This window comes from Equus caballus, chromosome 15 (genome assembly GCF_041296265.1).
Source record: "Equus caballus isolate H_3958 breed thoroughbred chromosome 15, TB-T2T, whole genome shotgun sequence".
NCBI classification, from domain to species: Eukaryota; Metazoa; Chordata; class Mammalia; order Perissodactyla; family Equidae; genus Equus; species Equus caballus.
The window spans coordinates 46,151,322-46,175,497 of NC_091698.1; the positions used below are offsets into that span (position 1 = coordinate 46,151,322).

General features: G+C 35.9%; 1 protein-coding gene across 5 annotated transcripts in view; it reads left to right on the forward strand.

Moving 5' to 3' along the window:
- Positions 1–24,176, forward strand: part of EXOC6B (exocyst complex component 6B) — a 579,301-nt gene that overhangs the window by 330,938 nt on the left and 224,187 nt on the right. For all 5 annotated transcript variants that reach the window (XR_011425979.1, XR_011425980.1, XM_001492091.7 and 2 more), the window contains 2 exons: positions 1,141–1,275; positions 12,283–12,462. Coding sequence is in view for 3 of the 5 variants with exons in the window: in XM_001492091.7 (XP_001492141.2) it covers positions 1,141–1,275; positions 12,283–12,462 (315 nt within the window). In the remaining 2 variants the exon portion in view is untranslated. The remainder of the gene's footprint in view (positions 1–1,140; positions 1,276–12,282; positions 12,463–24,176) is intronic.

Sequence of the window (24,176 nt, forward strand, 5' to 3'; positions counted from 1 at the left end):
TTTTCATAGTTGAAATAAGCAGTAGGTACCACTACTTTTTTAGTTTAATTTTTTACATAGAGCAGAATCAAAGCATGGGGAAGTCTAGTTGATGGCAGACCCAGAATCTGATATTTCAGCCTAATATACATAAACATGCAGCACTCCAGGGCTGTCGTCTTGTGCTTATGCTAAAGGCACTGTCAGAAGTCATTTAGATGAGTCCATAATTTGAAGGTAGATGACTTGGATTTGAGTCCTGGTTCCATTTAGGGTCTGTGATCTAGAGAAAATCATTCCATTTTTGTTTCTGTTAAAATAAAATGAAGTAATAATTATGCCCACTTAGCTTACATCTCCAGGTTGCTGGGAAGACAGTATAAACAATGAATTGTGAAGCGCTTAACAACTTTAATTCTATACAGACAATAATAGTTATTCCTACTTATCCTCCTCTCAAAGTAATTTATAGATGACTTTTTATCATACCAGTACTGTCTTCTTTAAGGATCTCTTTTGTAAGAAAAGGGAAATAGTATTAACAAAAGAGTATTTAATCCTCACAGTAACTCTGAGAGTTAGAAGTTATTGTCAACATTTTACAGATAAAGAAACAGGCTTAGAGAAGTTAAGAAACTTTCTCAAGATCATGTTAATCCCCTAGTTTCTCTGACTTCAGTGCCCATGTTTTTTTTCCCCATAAACTAGTGTGGTTTGTTAATATACTGCAGTCTCTTCCAACAGCTCTCTCTTCATCATGCCTAATTTTGGAACTTCTTTTTGCCATTTCAATTATTCTTGTTCTTTTAGTGGGAGTTCATTTATTTAAGTCATTTGGCAATTTTTTTTTGCCAGGCACTATGCTAAATACTAGTGGTTTTTGTTTTTAGTCTAGTCTTTTTTAAACAAAAGAAAACATGTATTTAAAATAGAGTGGCAAGTGCTCCTATAGTAGGGGGAAATACAAGATGCTTTGGGAAGTCAGGGAAGGCTTCATAGAGGAAGTCATACCTAAGCCCACGCTTTAACATACCCTTTGTAGAATACAGATGGCTTTTGCTACCCTGCCTTTTGTTTTTCTTGTACCAGCAGATTCACATTGAGCCATTTATCCTGGGGTGAATAGGGAAATGACTCTTACATGTGCTTATTATTTTCTAGCTTGTCCAGATTATTATAAATACAACACACTTGGAGAAATCTTGTAAATACTTGGAAGAATTCATCACCAATATCACTAATGTGCTTCCAGAGACAGTCCACACCACCAAGCTCTATGGCACCACAACTTTTAAGGTGAGAAGGCCCTACAGTACTCTAGAACTGCTTCTGCTGTGTGTAGTCTGGGGTATCCTACCTAAGGTGGCTTTAATTCCTCCAGGATGCATAGTAGTGTGATTCATAACATGCTCTTGAGAGTAAGAGCTATGATTTCCTTAGAAAAACAAATGCCAATGCTAATTTTTGGGTATTTAAACTAAAAAAAATAGTCTACAACTGTGTCCACTAAATCTTCCTTATATTTTGTACATGAAAATGGCTGTTTCCTCAGTTGGCCCCATGACAGTCAGGAGTTCTTAAGTATGGTCTAGATAATAGTGGGTATAGCTGAAATCAACATCAATTAAAAAATTTTAATTAGCTGTCTTCTCTTTTCTGTGTCTGTTGTCCAATGTTTTTATCTTACTTTTTAGTAAGGAATTTCTGTCCCTTGTGTCGTTGGCAATTTTATATTCATTTCACATGGCCACAACACTAGTTTTGATCCAGTGTTGGGTCAAATGGGGAAAATGACACTCATAGAGCAAAGGAAGGATTGATGGTAGATGAGGTGATGGAGAGTAAATGCCTTAATTTAAAAGAACATTAAGAGGGGGTTGGCCCTATGGCCTAGTGGTGAAGTTCAGCGCTCTCTGCTTTGGTGGCCCCAGGTTCATGGGTTCGGATCCCGGGCACAGACCTATGCCACTTGTCAGCCATGTTGTGGCAGTGACCCACATACAAAATAGAGGAAGATTGGCATGCATGTTAGCTCAGGAATAAGCTTCCTCAAGTAAACAAACAGAGGAAGATTGGCAACAGATGTTAGCTCAGGGCAAATCTTCCTCAGCAAAAAATACAAACAAACAAATAAAAAAAAAATCCAGAAAAAAGAGCCTAAGAACTCCTTTATATTGCCATGTGAGCTTAAATTAATTATTAAGCAGAAAAAGTAACAGAGTAACATTTTAAACACTGAAATGGTAGATTCTGACATAAAGGCCAACTTGTATGTTTTGGGTTTTTGTTATTATTGTTTTTATTTGATTATTTTAGTTTTGAAACAAATTTATATCACCCTTTGAAATCCAGAAGTTGATGTTAATTAGATGTAAAGTTGTAGAATTGAAATCATTATTTATGTTTACTGGTGTCTACTTTTTCCTACCTTTTTTCCTCTTTCCCTATTTATTGGTACCTTCCCTTGAGAGTGGATGTAAGAGAAGAAAAAAATTGGTGGTATGATCTGCTGTTTTGCTTTTATAAGAAAAAGAATGTGAAAGACCCTGAATTGCCAAAGTGATCTTGAGAAAGAAGAACAAAGCTGGAGGCATCATGCTTCCTGATTTCAAATCATATTGCAAATATATATGTATATTTTATATATAGTAATCAAAACAGTATGGTATTGGCATGAAAACAGACACATTGATCAATGGAACAGAGTAGAGACCCCAGAAATAAACCCACACATATATGGTCAATTAATTTACGACAAAGGAGCCAAAAATAGACAACGGGGAAAGGATAGTCTTTTCAGTAACTGGCACTGGGGAAACAAGACAGCCAGATGCAAAAGAATGAAATTGGACCCCTATCTTACACCATACACAAAACTCAAATCAAAATGGATTAAAGATTTTAATGTAAGACTAAAACCATAAAACTCCTAGAAGAAACCATTGGGGATAAGCTCCTTGACGTTAGTCTTGGCAGTGATTTTTTGGATTTGACTTCAAAAGCAAAGGCAACAAAAGCAAAAATAAACAAGTGGGACTATATTAATCTAAAGAGCTTCTGCACAATAAAGGAAACCAACAAAACGAAAAGCAGCTGATAGAATGGAAGAAAAATTGGCAAATCATGTATCTGACAAGAGGTTAATATCCAAAATGTATAAAGAACTCATACAACTCAATAGGAAAAACACCAAACAATTTGATTAAAAAATGAACAGAGGAGGGGCTGGTGCCGTGGCCGAGTGGTTAAGTTCGCACGCTTCGCTGCTGGCGGCCCAGTGTTTCGTTGGTTCAAATCATGGGCGCAGACATGGCACTGCTCATCAAACCACGCTGAGGCAGCATCCCATGTACCACGGCTAGAATGACCCACAATGAAGAATATACAACTATGTACCACGGGGCTTTGGGGAGAAAAAGGAAAAAACATAAAATCTTAAAAAAAAAAAATGAACAGAGGAACTGAATAGACATCTTTCCAAAGAAGACATACAAATGGCCATTAGGTAAATGAGAAGATGTCAACATCACTAATCATTAAGGAAATGCAAATCAAAATCCCAATAAGATATCACCTGTTAGAATGGCTATCATCAAAAAACAGGAGATAACAAATGCTGGCAAGGATGTGGAAAAAAGGAAACCCTTGTACACTGTGGAAATGTAAACTGGTACAACCACTACAGGAAACAGTCTGGCGATTTCTCAGGAAATTAAAAGTGGAACTATCATATGATCCTGCTATTCCACTTCTGGGTATTTATCCAAAGAATATGAAAACACTAATTTGAAAAGGTATATGTACCCCTATGTTCATTGCAGCATTATTCACAATAGCCAAGACTTTGAAACAACCTAAGTGCCCATCAAGAGATGAAGGATAAAGATGTAGTGTATATACACAGTGGAATATTATTCAACCACAAAAAATACAGAAATCCTGGCATTTGTGACCACATAGATGGACCTTGAGGGCATTGTGCTAAGTAAAATAAACCAGCATGGTATCACTTACATGTTGGATTTTTTTTCTTTATGCTTTTTTGTGAGGAAGACTGGCCCTCAGCTAACAGCTGTTGCCAATCTTCCTTTTTTTTCCCCACCAAAGCCCCAGTTCATAGTTGTATTTCCTAGTTGTAAGTCGTTCCAGTTCTTCTATGTGGGATGCCACCACTGCATGGCTTGATGAGCAGTGTGTAGGCCTGTGCCCAAGATCTGAACTGGGCTGCCAAAGTGGAGCATGTAAGCTTAACCACCACCCCACTGGGCCAGCCCCTATATGTTGGATTTTTTTTAAACAGTCAGATTTATAGAAATAGAGAGTAGCCAAGTGGTTGCTAGGGGCTGAGGGAGAAGTTGGTAAAAAGGTACAAACTTTTAGTGTAAGATCAATAAGGTGTCAGGATCTAATGTAAGACATGGTGACATAGTTGATAATACTGTATTGTATAATTGAGATTTGCTAAGAGAATAGAACTTAAATGTTCTCACCATAAAAACAGATAAATATGCAAGGTGATGAGTGTGTTAAATAACTAGTTGGTGGGAATCCTTTCACAATATATATGTATTATATCTAATCATCACAATGTACATTTTAATTGTAATTTTATTTTCAATTACACCTCAATAAAGCTGAACAAAAAGAAAAAAATTAGGTGTTCAACCACAAAATATTCTTTATGTACATATGTGATTAGGTCAGCTGCTAGATGAGTTACACATTTGTGATATGACCATGGATTGTTTGTTTCAAATTACCTATAAAGTTACTTAAAACAAAATTCATTATACATCATATCATGTTTGTGTCATTATTTGTATGCTTCTCAATAATGTCTCATTATGTTATTATTGATACTCTTTTAGAAAGGCCCCAAGAATGAGTATGAAAATATGACAAGAGCTTTAAGAACTTCAGGATGACCTTAGGCAGTTTAATAGGAGTTATAATTACTCTTAAATATTAGCATTATTGTGGAGTATGGGTAATAATTTTATCAAAAACTATTTCTACTTGTTTACTGTAGAAGCCAAGATTTCTCCAGGAGAGAGAATGTGGGAGGGACTACAGTTGAGTGTTCAGCAGAGAATAAGGAGTTAGGGAGTTAGAGCATGAGGTTCATTTATACTTGTCTGTCATATGGGGAATATGGAATATGTACTGCCATTCTTCCCCTAACCTATCTCAATTTTCTTATTTCAAAGGCTTTTCAAATTATGGTCAGAAATCCTCCCAAAGGATGGCCTGTGTATTTTGTTGTTGCTCCAGTATTAAAATTCTGGAGGGAAAATGAAAGGCAGACAGGAAGCCATAGGGTTTGAGCAGCCAGTTAAATACTTAGTAAAGGAGAAGTTTTGGAGACCACTAAAGGTCATGTTGACAGTGCTTATTGGAAACACTGATTGCTTAAAGCATATTGAAAGTTTATTTTTACCAGGACTATTTCAGACCAGCTAACCCAGAACTCAGTATAAACATGGCAATTATGACAGCTCATGTTGTGTATTTTCCTAAGCTACTGTTTCCAGAAAACTTTCCCTTGCAGATGGAAACCTTTATGCTGAAAAAGAAGCAAAAAGAATCAGGTCTTCAAGGTATTTTCTTGCAGAGTTCCCTCTTATTTCTGCCATATGTGACATAATCAAGCTGGCATTCCTAGCTTTTCTTGTTCATAAGAATTTCCTCACTCTCTTACAAAATAGAGTGAAAGTATTTATTAACTTACTCCATGATGAATATTGTTTGTGTACCTACTGTGCAACAATCTGGTAGATTCTTGAGTAGAGACAGAACAAATGCTTAGTCCTGGACTTTGAGTTTATAATCTGCGGGGAAGTCAGACACTGTAAGTTTTATAAAGAACTATGCTAAGAGTACCAGGATAATACGGTAAATACATTCAATCCCTCATTGATTCTATAGTTTTTATAAATCATCTGCTACATGCCAGGCAACTTATAGGTGTGAACTAAATAAACAAATCTCCTGATTTTACAGAGCTTATATTTTAGTTATATATCTATTATATATCTATTATATATCATCTAGAGAATGATAGATGATAAACAAATAAAAAAATCTAATTTAGTGTCAGGTACTGGTAAGAACTAGGAAGAAAAATAAATGACCTGAATAAAATGAGAAATGGGATCATTTGGATTTCTGATAGATAAGCATTCTAATTAGAGGGAACAGTACAATAGTAGGTATTGGTGCGTTCAGGGAATAGCAAGGGAGTCAGTCTGGCAGTGATCTGTCATTGGTGGTAGGAGTGGTAAGAGATGGGATAGTCAGGAGTCAGATGATTTCTGGCCTTGTAGGCCATAGTAGATCCTTTGGATTTTATTCTAAAATGAAATCTGAGGCCATTAGAAGATTGGGAGTGCTGGTGATCATCTGATTTATGTATAAATGGGTAACAATGGTTGCTGTGTAGAAAATAAATACACTGTAGGTCAGAAAGAATGGAAGAAGAGAGTCTAATTTGGATGTTATTGCAGCAGTCTAGGTAAGAGATAATGGTCGCTTGGACTACAGTGGGGGCAGAAGTGGTAGGAAATACTTTTGAAGGTAGAGAGGCAAGCATTACTGCTGGATTGGGTATGAATTTATAAGAGAAAGAGTGGAGTCTAAGATAATTCCAAGATTTTAGAACTAAACAAACTGCATGAGTAGTGGTGCTATTCACTGAGATGGGAACAGTGAGAGCATAACAGATTTGGGGAGGGGCAGTAGAATCAAGACTTCCGTTTTTGACATATTAAGCTTGAGGTATTTAGTAGTCATCTGCATAGAGATATTGAATTGACAGGACAAAGTCATAGCTGCAGATAAAAATTTAGAATTCATCAATGTAAAGATGGTTTTCAATGCCATGGGGCTGGCTGTCTTCTGGGAGTTGAATGTAGATGGAGAAAAGATGTGAGGATTGAGCTTGAAGGGAAACCAACATTGACGGGTGCAGAGGCAGAGGCGAATTCCACAGAGGATGAGTGGTGCTTGTCTCAGCTTTGAGACCTTCAAGGAGGACTTCCCAGAAACGGCATAAGTTAGAATAGATCTTGGGAGCAGCAGGAGGTGTCCAGACAGAGAAAGGATGAGGGGGGAGTAAGAACATTTTTAGGGAAGGCAACTTTATGTACGAAGATGAAAGAATAAAATAAAACCAGACTTCTTCAGCGTAGAATAAGGGTAGGAGTGAGATAGAGAAGTAGATCAAGGCCAACTAGGAAGCATTTTGTTTTGTATTGATGGGTAGTTTGGACTTTATCCAACTAAATTCTTTGAGAGATTTCGAGCAAGGGTGTGTTGCATTTTTAGAAATAATCATTTTACCTTGCCTAATTAAAAGGAAGAAAGGATGGAAGGGAAGGAGAAAAGAAAAAAGAAAGGAAGGAATAAATAAATCACAATTTCTCAAAATTCCTAATCAGAGGAATTGAAATAGCTAGAATACTTTGTGTTACTCTGTGCTAATAAGTTTGAGGATCTATAGGAAAATATGTGATTAAAAGTGGTTCAAGAAGATATAGAAAATTGACTAATAGCTATGAAAGAAATGAAAAAGTTATTAAAGACTTCTTAAAACTGAGTAACACCTACATGATTTCACCAATGAGTACATTTAGGCCTTCATGAAACAGATAATTTCTGTATAGTTTAAACTATTACAGATCACAGAGAAAAAAGGAAGCTATTTTAGTTCATTTTTGCAAAGTCAACATAACAATGATTCAAAAAACAGAGAAACCACAAAAAATAATCTGAAAAATTAAAGGTAAATATTGATGTAAAAATCGTGCTAATAAAATATCAAGCAAAATCTAGAAGTACAGAGAAAGGGATGATAGGTTAAGAATGCAAGGATGATTAGTATTAAAAAATTGTTTAAAATTATTCTCTACTTCAATAGATCAAATGGGAAAAAATACATGAGTATTTAAGATATTAAAAAAGTATTTTATAGAAGTCAGCATCTCTTCCTGCCAAAATCTCTTAGTAAACCCCTCTGCCAGTAATTGACAGATCCAGGAGGCAGGAAATCAGCTAAGATTTAGTTGAACTCAGTGGTACTTTAATTGGATCAAATTGACATTTATAATAGACTACTTCATCCAACAACAGCGAAGACACATTATTCTCAAGCTCATGAGAACATTCACCAAAACAGACCATATTCTGAGTAATAAAACACACCTCAACAAATTTTAAAGAATAGACATCATACAAAACTTGCTTTCAGACCACGTGGCATTAAACTATGGAAATAAATAACAAAGATAGCTAGAGATTTTTAAAATATTTGGAGATTAACCAGCACACTTCAGAATAACTCGTGGGTCAAAGAAAAAGTCTCAAGAGAAATTAAAAAGGGTTTCAAACTAAATGAAAATAAAATACAACTTGTCAAAATTTGTAGCATCAGTGAAAGCAGTGCTTGAGGGAAATTTATAGCATTAATTGCATATATGAGAAAAGAAGAAATTTCTAAAATCAATAATCTAAGCTTCTGCCTTAGGAAACTAGAAAAAGAAAAGCAAATTAAATCCAAACTAATCAGAGGAAAAGAAATAAAAATTAGTGCAGAAGTCAGTGAAATCAAAAAATCAAAAGAGAAAATCAATGAAACCAAACACTTGTTCTTAGAAAGATCAATAAAATTGATAAACCTTGGGCCAGGCTAACCAAGAATCAAAGAGAAAAGACACAAATTAACTAATATAAATGAAAGAGGGGCCATTGCTACTGATTCCAAGGACATTAAAAGAATAATAAAGGAATATTATGAACAACTCTATCCTCTCAGTTTGATAATCTACATGAAATGAACCAATTCTTTGAAAGACAATATACAAAAACTCACACAAGGAGAATTAGATAATCGGAATAGCGTAATATCTATTGAAGAAATTGCATCAATAATTAATAGCCTTTCAAAAGAGAAAATACCAGGCCTAGTTGAAAGAAATTGAAGAAGACACAAATAAATGGAAAGATATTCTATGTCCAGGGATTGGAAGAATTAATATGATTAAAATGTCTGTACTACCCAAAGTGATCTACAAATTCCATGTAATCCCTATCAAAGTTCCAGGGGTATTTTTCACAGAAATAGAAAAAACAGTATTAAAATTTGTATGGAATCGCAAAAGACCCCAAAAAGCCAAAGCAATCTTGAGAAAAAAGGACAAAGCTGGAGGCATCATGCTTCCTGATTTCAAATTATATTACAAAGCTATAGTAATCAAAACAGTATGGTATTGGCATGAAAACAGACACAGATCAAGAGAACAGAATAGGCAGTTCAGAAAAAACATGCATATTTGGTCAATTAGTTTATGACAAAGGAGCTAAGAATATACAGTGAGGAAAGGATAGTCTCTTTTTTTTTCCCCCTTCTGCTTTTTCTCCCCAAATACCCCCGGTATATAGTTGTATATTTTAGTTGTGGGTCCTTCTAGTTGTGGCACATGGGACGCCACCTCATCATGGCCTGAACGAGTGGTGCCATGTCTGCGCCCAGGATCCAAACCAGCGAAACCCTGGGCTGCCGCAGCAGAGCACACAAACTTAACCACTCGGCCACGGGGCTGGCCTGGCTGGTCTCTTTAATAAATGGTGTTGGGAATACTGGACAGCCACATGCAAAAGAATGAACCTGGAGCCCATCTTACACCACACCCAAAAATCAAAGAAAATATTGATAAGCTGGACTTCATTAAAATGGAAAACTTCTGCTCTAGGAAAGATACTGTTAAGAGAATGAAAAGACAAGCCACAGACTGGGAGAAAATATTTACAAAACACATATCTAATAAAGGTCTTATATCTGAAATATGCAAAGAACTGGTAAAACTCAACAATAAGAGACAACCCAATTTAAAACTGGGCAAAAAATCTGAACAGACAACTCATCAAAGACTGGAGAGGAAATTGTAAATTAAAACAACAATGAAATACCACTACACAACTATTACAATAGCTGAAATACAAAACACTGACAACACCAAATGCTGGAGCAACGGCAACACTCATTCATTGCTGGTGCTAATACGAAATGATAAAGCCACTTTGGAACACAGTTTGTCACTTTCTTACAAGGCTAAACATAGATAGTCTTACCATGCAATCCACAATCATGCTCCTTGGTATTACCCAAATGAATTGAAAACTTAAGTCACACAAAAACTTACACACGAATGTTTAGAGCAATTTTATTCGTAATTGTCAAAACCGGGGAGCTACCAAGATGTCAGTCAATGAGTGAATGGATAATCAAGCTGTGATACATTCAGACAATGGAATATTATTCAGTGATGAAAATGAATGAACTCTCAGGCCACGAAAAGACACGGAAGAAGCTTAAACACATATTGCTAAGTAAAAGAAGCCATTCTGAAAAGCTACATACCCTGTGATTCCAAGTATGTGACATTCTGGAAAAGGCAAAGTTACGGAGAAAGTGGAAAGATCAGTGGTTGCCAGGATTTGGGGGATGAATGAGGGAGGGATGATAGATAGAGCATAGTGATTTTTAGGGCAGGGAAACTATTCTGCCTGACACTGTAGTGGCAAACACGTGACATTATGCATTTGTCAGTACCCGTAGAACTGTACAACACAAAGAGTAAACCTTAATGCAAATTGTGGACTTCAGTTAATAATAAAATATCTGTATTGGTTCATCACTTGTAACAAGTGTTCAACACTAATGCAAGATGTTTTAATAGGGAAATAGTGGGAGGGGGATGGGGAAGCAATATATGTGAATGCTCTGTACTTTTTGCTCAGTTTTTCTTTAAAAAATTTCATTCGTTAAAAGAAAACTTAATAAAATGAGAATTCCAGGACAGTATTAGATTATTATACAAGTCTGTAAAGATGTAAGCACAGAAGTGCCCACGAAACCATTGTTCATATAAGTAAACATAGTCAATGCCTATATTATAGTATGTAAATGTATTACAAAATTATGCAGCCATTACAAAGGTGAAAATGGAGAACAGTATAGGAGTTAAAGAGAAATTTGGGAGTTAGAATTACAGGACACATTGAATGACTGTGAAGGAAAGAATGGAATCCAATATGTTGTTTAGATCTCTGCCTTGGACTGAACTGAACAGGTGAAGAGTGGGGATTATGATCATCCTAGTCCTGGACGTACCATGTTCAAAGTTTCTGTGGGCCATAATGCCTAGGAAGCAATCAGATATATGGGTCTTTAACAAGAGTTAGTGGAAGCCATAGGAGTTGATGAAATCACCTAGCGAAAGTGAGAGGATTAGAGTCCAGAAAAGTAAAAGCAAAACCAGAAGAAAACCGTATCATCAAAATCAAAGGAGAACAGAGTTCTAGCACAGAACGTTTAACAGAGATCAAATGAGATCAGACTAAAAAATGAATATGTGTTGGATGTGGTCGCATGGAGGTCATGGGTTACCCTGAACCAACCCATGTTGATGGATTGTTAGCATTGGAATCCTGACTACCCTGGTGCAATGTAGGCCCTTTTGTTCTGAAAATATTTTTCTTGGAACATTAGTCCCATAACACTTCTTAGAGCCTCTTATATACTGGTGTACAACATGAATCTCTTAAACAGGACTTATCTAATTTACTTCATCTAGGAACTCTTTTGATGTTGCTGTAGCATTTTTAAATTTATAATTTATAAATATAATTTTTATATTTATAATAAATATAAATATAATTAATATTTATAATTTTTAATTTATAGTCATTTTATAGGATATTGTCCATACTACAGATGCATATCTATTTTATCATGCTGCTAAGATTAGAACACGTCTTAGGAAACATGGATGATAGCAGTCTTTGGAGAAGCTTGATGACAAAGAAACTAAAGAGGTAGGATAGTAACTAGTGTGAATATATAGCATGAAGTTGAAACTTCAAGATACTTCTAATAAGCAAAGTGAAGAGACTAGGGCATAAAGAGAGGTGGTATTACAAGAAAGGAGTCCCAGGAGAGAAAACGGAATAGGATCCTGAGAGTGTGTATAGTTTTGAACGGAGATAAGAAAGTAAAAAGGATGCACATAGCTGAGCTCAGTGAAGGCAGGTTCTCTATTTGGTGAAGCAAAATCATAGCTTGTCTTGCAGACATAAAATAGAAAAGACTCCACCATGCTTTTGAAAAAAGAAAGATTGATGGAGAGAATGGTATTACTTGATATTCCGAATTCTGTTACTTAGTGGATATAAGTGTGAGATGTCTCCAAGCAGAAATTTCTGCTTTGCTGGACATCTGAATGATTTTTAAAATTTCATATTGCACAGGATGCCAGACATGCAGCTGAAGAAGAGATTTATACCAACTTAAACCAGAAAATTGACCAGTTTCTACAGCTGGCTGACTACGACTGGATGACTGGAGATTTGGGCAGCAAAGCTAGTGATTACCTGGTAGACCTCATTGCCTTTCTACGCAGCACCTTTGCTGTATTCACGCACCTTCCTGTAAGTGACAATTGCTCTTACTTTGCCCATCATATAGAAAAAAGTCCTCTTAAAATCCAGTTTGGTGAAAGATATTTGTTTCCACTTTAACTAGCCAGGAAGTTCTTCAGGATATAAAAACTCACACTATAATTATCATCCCTTAACAAGATTCAGAGACCTCATCCATCTTTTTTTCATTGACTTTTGCATTTTGTTTATTCTGAAAATAGTCCCTAATATTATGTCTACTTCTGTTTCTCCTAATTTGAAGGTAGTTAGTGCAAACACATAATAAATGCCTGGGTAGAAATAAGAGAGAAACTTAGGAGTTAGAATTTCAGACATGTATCTTTTAATTTTAGAATGTCTGTTTAATTTTTTGTATAACCTCAAATTCTCTGGTGAAAATTTTCATCTTTTTATCTAGTTCGTCTATCTTTTCTCTATTTTCTTGAGCATATTAATCACAGTCATTTTAAAGATGTTGTTTACTAATGCCAATGTGTAGTGTACCTATATATTGGTAGATTTGTTTCTGATTTTTTTTCTTGGTTATCAGTCATATGGTCCTGTCTCTTCCTACTATTTTCTGGATGATGTTAGACATTGTGTTGCAAATATGTAGAGGTTCCGGGTGATACTGTCTTCCACTAGAATTGGTTCACCTGTTCCCTTACTAAGTAGGTAGAATGGGCAGGTGGGTTGTAGTTTGAGCCTCACCACCTTAATCCAATCATGGACTGATCTGTGTCAAGCTTGGGCTGCAGTTGTAGTGCACCTTTGGTTTGCCCTTATTGCTAGGATGTGGTTCTTCAGAGCTTTTTGAAGAGCCTGGCACATCATTGTCTCTTCAGCACCAAGAGGACTGGAAATTTCCACGTTTCAGAGAAACCGTATCTCTGTAGCCTCCTGCCTTCTTCAGTTTTAGAATTTGGCAAATGTCTTGAGAAGGAGTCATACCCAGACCAGCGACTGCCAACAGGAAAAAAAGTGGTTGGAGGTTGTCAATTCACCACTCCCTCAAGAGCTTTCAGCTCCCACCTGAGAGTCTCATGAATCCCCCCACTAGTGAGTCTTTTTCTCTGAAACAGTGTGAGATTGTGGGAAATTTTACTTTGCTTTTCAAAAGGTTTTGGCTTAGACCCTTATTTTCCTCAGCTGCGTAGCTTTAGAATTCAGAAAATGTCTTAAGGAGAAAACTGGCCCTCAAATCTCCCATTTTGGCACTTCAGCTCCGTGGAAGCAGTAAAAACTCAGTGATTTTTTTTTCACGCCAGTAGCTGCTCTGCCTGGACCTAACCAGGTTCCCAGTGTCCTCCAGGCCTAGGTGTGGCAGGTGCTCCAGGGGCAGCTGCGGATCCTCGCCTCACCTCTCAAAGGCCTCATCTCTTTGCCGTCTTGTTTTCTTTAGTTCTTATTGCTTTACAGCCTTTTGTTACCTTTAAATATATATTTTCTCTAAGTTTTTTACTGCCTTTCCTAGTGCGTAGTGGGAGCATTGGCCTGCAGAAAACTAGGTCATTGCACCCAGCTTCATCTTGATACCAAAGCCAGACAAAAGTCGCACAAAAGAGAAAACTACCAATTTCACAATTATGAATAAAAAATAAATAAAATTTTAGCAAGTGAAGTCAAAGTGTTTTAAGAAAGTAATTTAGCATTACTATGTAGGATTTATTCTAGAAATGCAAGGATGGTTTGATATTTAAAAATCTATTAATATCATTTGTCAAATTACTAGGTGAAGGAGATAAAATATATGATTATCTTTATATATTTAAAAAGGCGTTGTATAACATCCAGCCTGCATTCCTGATTTTTTTTAAACTTACTAAAATACAGCAATATAATATTTCAATAGCATGATAAAGAGCATCTATATGAAATTTGGCAGCCACCATAGATTTAACTGTCTAAAACACTTATTTGCCTTAACATCAGAAGTATGGTGAAGATGCTTCTCACCACCTCTTTAGAAGTTCTATCAAATAAGGTAAAAAAAGAAATAAATTATAAATATTGTAATGAGCTGTACGTCTTATCATTATTCATAGATTATTATTATCTAGTTGCATCACCCAAGAAAATCAACTGAAAAATAATTAGGACCAATAAGACTGTAGTTGGTTAGATGGCCCACTTAGAAAACAAATCAGCTTCTCTTTTATTAGCAATACCCTCATAAAATCTATTGGAAAAAATGCACTATTCACTATGGGGCATAAAATACAAGATCTCCATGAGTATACTTAACAAGTAATATGTAGAACAAATGTGAAAGTGTTACAGAGTAATTTAAAAGAGACTTCATTATGTACAAATACATACAGTGTGCTAGGATGGGAATATTTCATATTGCAGACAGTTTTTCCAAAATTAATCTAATTGCAATGAATATCAAGTAAATTTGGTAGTGGTGGGCTATCTTAACAAAATAATTCTAAAATTCAGTTTTGACAAAAATGAACAATATTTGCTAAAAGATATGGAAAAGAAAATTAGAGTGTAGTCTTTTCCAATCAAATATATAAGTATTATTATAAACCGAAAATAATTAATATCCCTCTCACACTGGAATAGAGTAATAGATTAAAGGAATAGAGTAAAAAAATTTGCAAATAGTTCAAAGTATATGAAAGAATTTACTATATGATAAAGATGACATTCAGTAATTGCTGTTGCCACTACTATCTGCTCATTTGGATAAAAAGAGTAAGTCCATACCTCATATATAAAAATGAATTCTAGATCAAATACATGTTTAAATTTTTAAAAAGAAAGAAATTTTGGGGAAACTAATAAAACTATTAGCAAATATTTCTGTAATCTGGGGGCAGGCCTGGTGGCATTGTGGTTAAGTTTGTGTGCTCCGCTTCAGCAGCCCAGGGTTTGCAGGTTCAGATCCCAGGTGTGGACCTACACACTGCTCATCAAGCCATGCTGTGGTGGTGTCCCACATACAGAATAGAGGAAGATTGCCAGAGATGTTAGCTCAGGGACAATCTTCTCAAGCAAAAAGAGGAAGATTGGCAGTGGATGTCAGCTCAGGGCCTATCTTCCTCACCCAAAAAGAAAATGATTTTCTATAATCTGACAGTGATTCATCATCATAAGTATGACACTAAAGATTGAAATAATTAAGGAAAGGGTTAATAATTTTACTGCATGAAGTTTTTTTGTGATTTTTTTTGCTGAGGAAGATTAGCCCTGAGCTAATGTCCGTTGCCAGTCTTCTTCTGTTTTGTATGTGGATCACCACCTGCATGGCAATGAGTGGTGTAGGTCTGTGCCCAGGAACTGAACCAGGGTGGCTGAAGCAGAGCACGCTAAACTCAAGCACTAGGCCACCAGGGCTGGCCCTAAAATGTTTTTTAAAGTATCTAAAAGGAATTAATAAAGAAAATAAAGAAAAAATAAAGAAAATTAATAAAGAAAGCTTATCAAGAAAAATAATTATAGTAAATATTCCCATAGGTAAATATCTGTAGTATGTAACAATATAATGCATTGTTTCAAATTTAATGAGAAGACACACAACTTAATGGAAAAATTTGCCAAAATTATATTTAGACAGTCAGGAAAGAATAAAAATAAAAGACTAATGATAACATGACCAAAATGTATAACTCTAGTAATAAAACATACGTATTAATGTTGTGGGATATCTTTGCCTATAAACTTGCCAAAAGCAAATAAGAAAATGATAGCATTCAGTATTTGTAAGAAATATTTCAGGAAATAGGTATTCTGATATGTTACTGGTAGATGTGTAAATTATTATAGTCTTCTTGGTGGTCAGTTTTTTAATATGACTCAGAAATCTCTTAAAATTTGTTTACCTTTTACCCTGCAATCCCACTTTTAGAAATCTAACTTAATGAAGTAATCATGAATGTATTATAGAATTCAGATATAAGTATGTTCAACACGGTATTGCCTTTTATATAGTGAAGAGTTGGGAATAAATGAAAAGTTTAGTTACAGATGTGCTAGCTAAATAAATTATTATATATTCACATAATGTAATATCAATAATTAATTAAATTATTGTAGATGGATATTTATTCATTTAAAATATATTAATGATCTCTTAACTGGAAAATCAGATTTCAAAGTAGTGTATACAATATTATCTCATTTTTATTAATATAAATATAGACATATTAATCATTTATATTATAGATTGTAAAAATCTAGAATTATATACTCCCTGGTTTAACTGTATTTATCTTTATATAGCTTTTAATTTTCCCTTTTTTGTGTTTCTGTGTTTAAAAAAATTTTTTTTCTGTCATGAAACATTTGCTGCTTTTATAATCCTGGGAATGGCGGATGATGGTATTTAGAATCATTATTCTCTATCTCAAGATTATTCTGTCTTTGGTAGTTTATATTTTTTAAAAAACCACTTTTATTGAAGAAAATTTTTTTAAAATGCGTTTTATTCTTTGGAAGGAAAATGGCCAAGAGTGTCTTGGCCATTGTGTCTCCCCCAGCATTGTGCAGTTATCTGAGTGAGTAGCATTTTAGAGTATCATAAGAAAAAAATCCAATAGTTCCAAGTCAAAGCCATCCTGGATAGGTGTTCCCTCTATTCATCTTCCTTGTTTTTTTATTTTTCTATTCTTAAAAAATAAAAATGGCACCCTAAGAAGTGTTACTGTTTACACATGTAATACGGTGGTTACTGTTTGTACAAGCGCTGTCAAATGTCAACACCACACTTACTTGAACGTCCAGACCGTTTCGAAGTAGTGCTGTAAATCAAACTCGTGTTTGTCTAACTCAAAATGCATGCTTTTTCCACCTGTGAAGTTGTGGCCTTTCTTGCGGGGCTATGCTGTAAGTAATTGGTTGAAGATTTTTTCTTTTTTTTGTTTACTCTGAGCTGCCTAATTGTTAACTAAATACAGTGACCTCTCAGTGCAGGAGTTGACCCCACCATTCAGAATCATCTTACCACCTACAAAATGGGAGGTCATTTGCAGCCCTAAATCTTCAATATTGCTTCCACAAATGCCATGTTTCTGTCTTATCTAATATATAGATCTGTTTCCAAAGCCACACTTTCAAAAAGTAGTTGCATTCACTAACCATTATACTCTCTAGAATCAAACTAGTATGGCTTCTAAAACTACCCTTTCTGGTTTTCCACAGTCAGCAACATAGGTCACCCAGCATTTGTGTTCCTTCTCCTCAGCATGCTAGATAACTTCGTCATGGAGCCTCATGTTAGTAAAATGTGTTAGCAGGACAGAGCTGTGTCTAAGATTTGCTCTTGTGCATTATTAGTGAAGGATGAGAGATGAAGGAGCAATTTCTGAGAAAGAAACAAAGTCATTTGTCTTTTAATTACTAACATGAAGATTTCTTTTCATCTTTTAGATTCCCTAGCAAGAGTAGCTCTCTGTCAAAGAGGGATTGAATAATGGGAAATATATATCTGGAAAGAACTGTGAAGAAAAAGGCAACGACTATCTTGGTCTCTTACGTTTTGAAATCCCTGTTTTTCTTAGTTCTCAGGGATGCTTTGTCACCACAATAGGAACGTAGCCAAAGGGATAGGTCAGTGTCTAGGGGTGTGTGTGTGTGTGTGTTTGAGTGGGAAAAGATGTCTTAGATTATACTCCATTAGACAGTGAATGGTCAGGGGGAAAATTACTGAAATTTGCAACCATTTTCCCTTTAAGTTTTAGTGACCAAGGTGGCATACCTGTTTTCACGAGGTACCCAGAAATGACTGTAACAATAAGGTTTTCCACAGTTAGAATTCTAAAATGTTGCTGTGTCTTGTGAGTTGACAGATTAAGTAAGTACACAAGCATTTTTTCAGGTTCCAATTGCATAATTTACAATTGCATGCGCAGCTACCCATTTCGCATGCTCAGCATGAGCATACTTTCGAGAATTTATCCTTGTTATCCTGATAATTATCTTTCAGAAATGCTTGAGAGAGAGGAAATGCTGTCTCAAATGACAGACCCAGAGGAGGGAATCCTGAATTTGTTTTCTCTGTCTGCTATTAATGTTAATTCATATGACCTGGGACAAGAATTCTCTTAACCCACCTTGGTTTGCCTTAGTTTCTTTGTCTAAAAATACAGTGATATCTGTCCTTAGTCTTCCTTTCTGGGCAGTACTTGATGGATCATCTTTAAGGGAAAGTTATTTTCTACATAAAAGTTCCTGAAATTCTTCCTGTCTCAAACCCTTTTAACATTGACATTTCTCTTAGCACTCCGTTTACTTCTGTGAACTGTTGCCATCTCAGGACTAACCAAATGGTTCTGCTGTTTAGAAACGGTCAGTGCCTCCCATTAAGTAAAAAATCTTCTCTGTGACCATCAAGACTGTCCATAACATGAGCCCCAAACTACATTTTTGTCTTTATCTCTCTCTCAATTTTCTATTTGCCCAACTTCTTTCCACACTGAAGTAATGGTCTTTGCCAAGCACACCCGACTGTCTACCCTTGGTGGTTTTTCATGCCTTTTTGTCTACTTTAACTGCTTCTGCCCTGTAACTGTATGTATTGAAATCTTACCCGTCCTTCAAGGCTCATTTCAAATCTCACACCTTCCATGAAACCTTGTCTAGTTCTCCTACAAAATGTGACATCTTCTTTGTGGCACTTCTTTTATGCACTAGCCTAATTCTGTCCTGGGTGGGCTGTGTTGTTCATTTGTGTGTTTACTTTAGGAAAGGGGAGGGTGGTAATTAAGAAGTACCTACCATGTTCCAAGTACTTTACATGTGTTATATGTCATCCCAATTGATGAAGACCCCAAATACCTCAATCAGATAATTATTATTATTACAGTTTTGTAATGAGAACACAAACTCAGGGAGGTTATGTGCTTTATAAGAGATATGGCAAATAGGTGGCAGGGTCAGGATTTAAACAGCTTTATTTGACTTTAAAACTTTTCCATTATACCATCCTGCCTGCTAGACTGATTACTAGAACTGTGAACTCTGTGGATAGTTAGAGACCTTGTTTTACTTATCTCTGTCTCTGTGTACAGTACAGCCCTTTGCATGAAATAGTGCACACTAAATTTTTGTGGAACTTAATTTGTTTTGAATAATAAAGTAAGTGAATTTCTACCTGGGGATTGAAAGCCATTTTTTGATCGTATATAATCATGAAAAGTAATCATTTAATTATTAAAAAGAAAAGTCGTAAACTATTATTTTGAGATAAGGACCAGTTTGTTTGAGTTAAAATTCTAAATTGGTCTTTCTCCTTCCATATTCTCTCAGACTTATCCAAGTTTTTCAGGTGAGAAAATTTTAACTATAAAAGTGCTTTGTTGGGAGCCAGCCCCGTGGCCCAGTGGTGAAGTTCAGGTGCTCTGCTTTGGTGGCCCAGGGTTTCGCTGGTTCAGATCCTGGGCATGGACATGGCACCGCTCATCAAGCCATGCTGAGGCAGTGTCCCACATGCCACAACTAGAAGGACCCACAACTAAAAATGCACAATTATGTACTGGGGGGCTTTGGGGAGAAGAGGGAAAAATAAAATCTTTGAAAAATGCTTTGCATTTGTGTATCACTTTATGATATTTAAACTTCTTTTATATGTTCTCATTATCTCATTTGTTTTTTAAACAACCTCTATGATATATGGACAGTAATTATTTTCCCTGTTTGACAGATGTGGAAACTGAGGCCTAAAATGGCCTAGCCAAAGGTCAGAAAATGAATCAATCTTGAGGGTAGATCCTAGGTCTTTTTACTTTGGGTCATGCTTTCGCCACTATATAAAACTGTCTCTCAGTATTTAATAATAGCTACTATGTTTTGAGTGCATACCATGTGCGTGTGTGTGTGTGTGTGTGTGTGTATTTGTTGCAAGGACTAAATGAGATTTTGTGTGTATGTGTATGTATATATTTTCATTTAGTCCTTGCAACAGATTTGCTAAAAAGTATCCCATTTTGCAGGTAGGAAAAGTTAAAGAAAGCATAGAGAGGTTTAGTAACCTGTCTGGAGGTCGCCGATCTGGGGTGTGAACTGCTTCCAAAGCCCCTGTTCTCGTCCTAGAAGGCTGTGCATAGGAACATTAGGCTATGTTTCATGTAGCAATCACTCAAATGCCATTTCCTCTGTGAGATTCTTACTCAGTATTTTCTGTTAGTGTATAAGATTTTAGTCGTTATGATCAGAACAGTTCCCAGTGGGAGAGAGAAATTGTGGTAATGTGCCTGTAAAGTGGAAACTCTATTTGGTAATGGGAAGGATGCCAGTAAGTGGGGTGTCTGTTTCTAACCTAACCTAGTTTCCTTAGCTGACACCTCATGTGAAAACTCTCTCATCTACTGGTTATAACGATTCCCTAAGTCAGCCCAATCCTTAAGGTTTTCTCTGGAACAAAGTAAGGAAGTTTCAGGTGTCCTTAAGGGACCAGAGGCATCAGAGCTTTCAGGACATCAACCAGATTTTTTTTTTTTTTTCCAAATTAATTATATAGGTAGAGCCAGTGTTCAAGGAATTTTTTGCTTTTTTTGTTTTTTTCCTCTGATGGAACAAAATTTACAGATTTGCTAATGATTTCTCTGTCTACTGAGAAATTGGTTATGTTCCCTGTTTCTATGCTGTTAGAGATTTTGGTGGTTCAAGCTACACAGAGTACTTTGAAATCAACAGATTAGCTCCTTATTAATGTGGTATTGGGGTTGTGAGTTTAGTCAGTCACTCTCATCCTTTAGGAGTTCTGTATTTCTTCAGAGATATCTTTGTGTGTTGAGCTCTTACTTAGCAATTTTCCCCCATAAAACTACTATTACCAGCAGCCACAGCCTTTTTTTCTGGAAGTATTCAGCCAGTGTCCTTTGCCTCTTTAATGATATTGATCTTTGGATTGTCTCCTGCTCTTAATAATTGTTAAGTAAAAGATTAAGAATGTTTGATTCCAAATACCAAGAGCCATTTACTTCTAATCCTGTTTTTGGTGATGAGATAAGGTGGAAAATAAGGAAAACCTAGAACTTAAAGGACTGCAGAATCCTACGACTCTCTCTCTCCCTGTCTGAGATGCTGTATGAGAGTCAGAGATGCCAATGAGAGCATCTTGGATACTGCTGTATCTCGTCACCTTAGTATCTTGGATACCTCTATAAAATGGGAAGGAGGCGGTTCTGATTCTTTCTCATTGGTGCTGGGGTAGTAGGAAGCTGAGTATTTTCTGAGGACAAAACAATTATTTCAAGGTTGCTTATGAGAGCAAATAATTCAGAGCAACCTTAACTACGTAATAATAGGTAAATGGTTATATAAACTATAATACTATTGTTCAATGAACTGTTATGCATTTATGAAAACTAATTTTATGAATATTTAATAACGTTGCAAAGTATTTACGATATAATATTAAATGAAAGAAGCAGAATGAAAAGTTTATAAACACATGATTACAAGTGTGTAAAACCTCTGAAAGCATGTTAGTAGTAAGGAAAAAGGACAGCAGGAGGTATGTTAAATGTAAGTGTGGCTGTGGTGTGGCTTCCTATTCTTTTTCAAAATTGTCCATATTTTATCATTTTTTTTGTTACTAACTATTTAAGCACTTGCTTTATTAAAAAATCTTAGATCTTTATAGCTCCTCTTCCAGTTCAGATTTACTTTTGCTCATAAATTACAATAGTGAAAGAAAAAAAATACACATTTTTAGGTTTTTTTATGTGCCAATATCATTCATTGAGCTCATTTCAGCTTGCAAAGGAACTCCTTTTTACAGATTAAATTTAGGTATAGGCAGGTAAATTATCGCCCAAGATCACACAAGTAATACATGGTAGAACAGAGACTTATATTGAGGCCTCTCATGCCAAGCCCATGATCTTTTTAACTATAGTAAACTAGTTGCTTTTTCGTTTCAAAGACTAAAGGAAGACATTTAGAATATAGGTGTGCTGTGGAATTGAGGTATCCTAGCAAAGTTCTAGGCAAGGGCACTGAGAAACATGGTTGAGGTTAGATCAGGGGTAATAAATCATAGCTGAGGACAACTGAGGGTGCATGGTCGTTCAAGGAAGAGCCTAAGGCAGAGTTTCTCTTGGTGCCAATTTATTTCCAGATGTGTATTCCAAAAACACTGGTGTTTCGGTCACACCCTCTGTTCAGAAATTTCTAATGAGTCCTACTGCTTCTAGTGTAACTCTTGTCCACATTACATTTATTTCTCATAATTCCTCTACATACACCCTTGACTTCGGCAAAGTATATCTATTCATTGTTCCCAAAAATACTGTGCTTATTCCTGGCTGTAGACTTATGTTCGTGGTTTTCTTTCTCCTTGGAAGGAGTTCTCGTCTCACTTTCAGATCTTTTTTTCCTTTAAAAATACAATTCAAAGCCTGTTTTCCCCGTGAAGTCTTTCAGGACTGATCCCTCTCCTCCCTACAAGTCATATCCCAAACTTTCTTGTAAACTCCTACAAATCTTATTGTTTCCATTCTCTGTTTGAAACTTGTGATGTATTAGCTTAAGTAATTACTTTTTTTCTGTATATCTGCTTTATCATCAACTCAGGTTGCAAGTTGTTTGAAGGAAAATGTCTTAGACTTTTTAATATTTCCAACACTAAGTATCCAGTGAACGTCGTGATAAGATTGGATATGTCTAACAAAGACATCATGCATGCAGCAGTGACCTCCAACTCAGATGACTGTTGGCCATCACATGACATCTTTTCCCATTACAGCTCTTTATTATAAATTTATTTTGCTTTACAATTCCATTTCATTGAGAGTGAGGTTGGGAAAGCACAGAAAAGGTATTTAACCAACTTCCCAAGTGTGAAAATACTGCTGCTTGGGAACATTACAGTTAGGTCATTCTAAACTACAGTTTTACTTCTTTGGCAAGATGGCAAATTTGAGCCTGCTGATTGGTGCCAAGATCCTGTAGCACATCCAGTGCCCGTGTTGTGGGGTGAGGAGGTCACAGTTAGACGAACAGGAATCTGGTACATGCCACTGTTCTGCAATGCTTTCATGGTGGTTTACAGCCACAGTTTTTATACGGTTTAGTAAATGCTTGAACTTCTCCAAACAAATAACACACATTATTGGAAATCACACACAGTACATACTTGCCCCTGGGGACTCCTTAGTAACTGCAGGCTTGTTGCTCTTTAGTTCCTGGCTGTAGATGAGGTCTAGGCTCTTGTTAAGGAAAAACTACCTTCTTAAAAAATGGTTAGAGTGACACACACACGCAAACGCAGAGCCAAAAAATGAATTTTCTACCCTGAAATGCTTCCCTGAATGCATTGTTATATTTTTTAAAAGAGTTTCTGTTGAGAACATCTACTTGTTTTTATTTCATTTAGGATAATTTGATTGCCTTTACAAGATTCCTGCAAATGAGTGATTTACTATCTTTGTTCTAAGGTGGAGACTTTTGTCAACACTTAGTGACTGTCACACTAACAAAGCAAGGAAGTTTTATGTGTTTGCGTATGTGTGTTTTGTTCTGTTTTGGTGGATTGCTGTTTTTCATTTTTATTTTAAGTTTTTTAAAATCATTGTGTATCTTGATAACTCCTTTGAAAGATAGTCTTAGGATCAAGAAGTGACAAGCGCCTGAAAATGGGAAGCTGTCTTTAAGTGGACAAGCAGGCTCTAATTCTATAGTATCAAGAAGTCTAACATGACCCCTTGGTAAAGGAAGTTTTCTTCTATGCCTGTTTTTCTTACATGTGAACATAGATTCCAACTGGAACCATG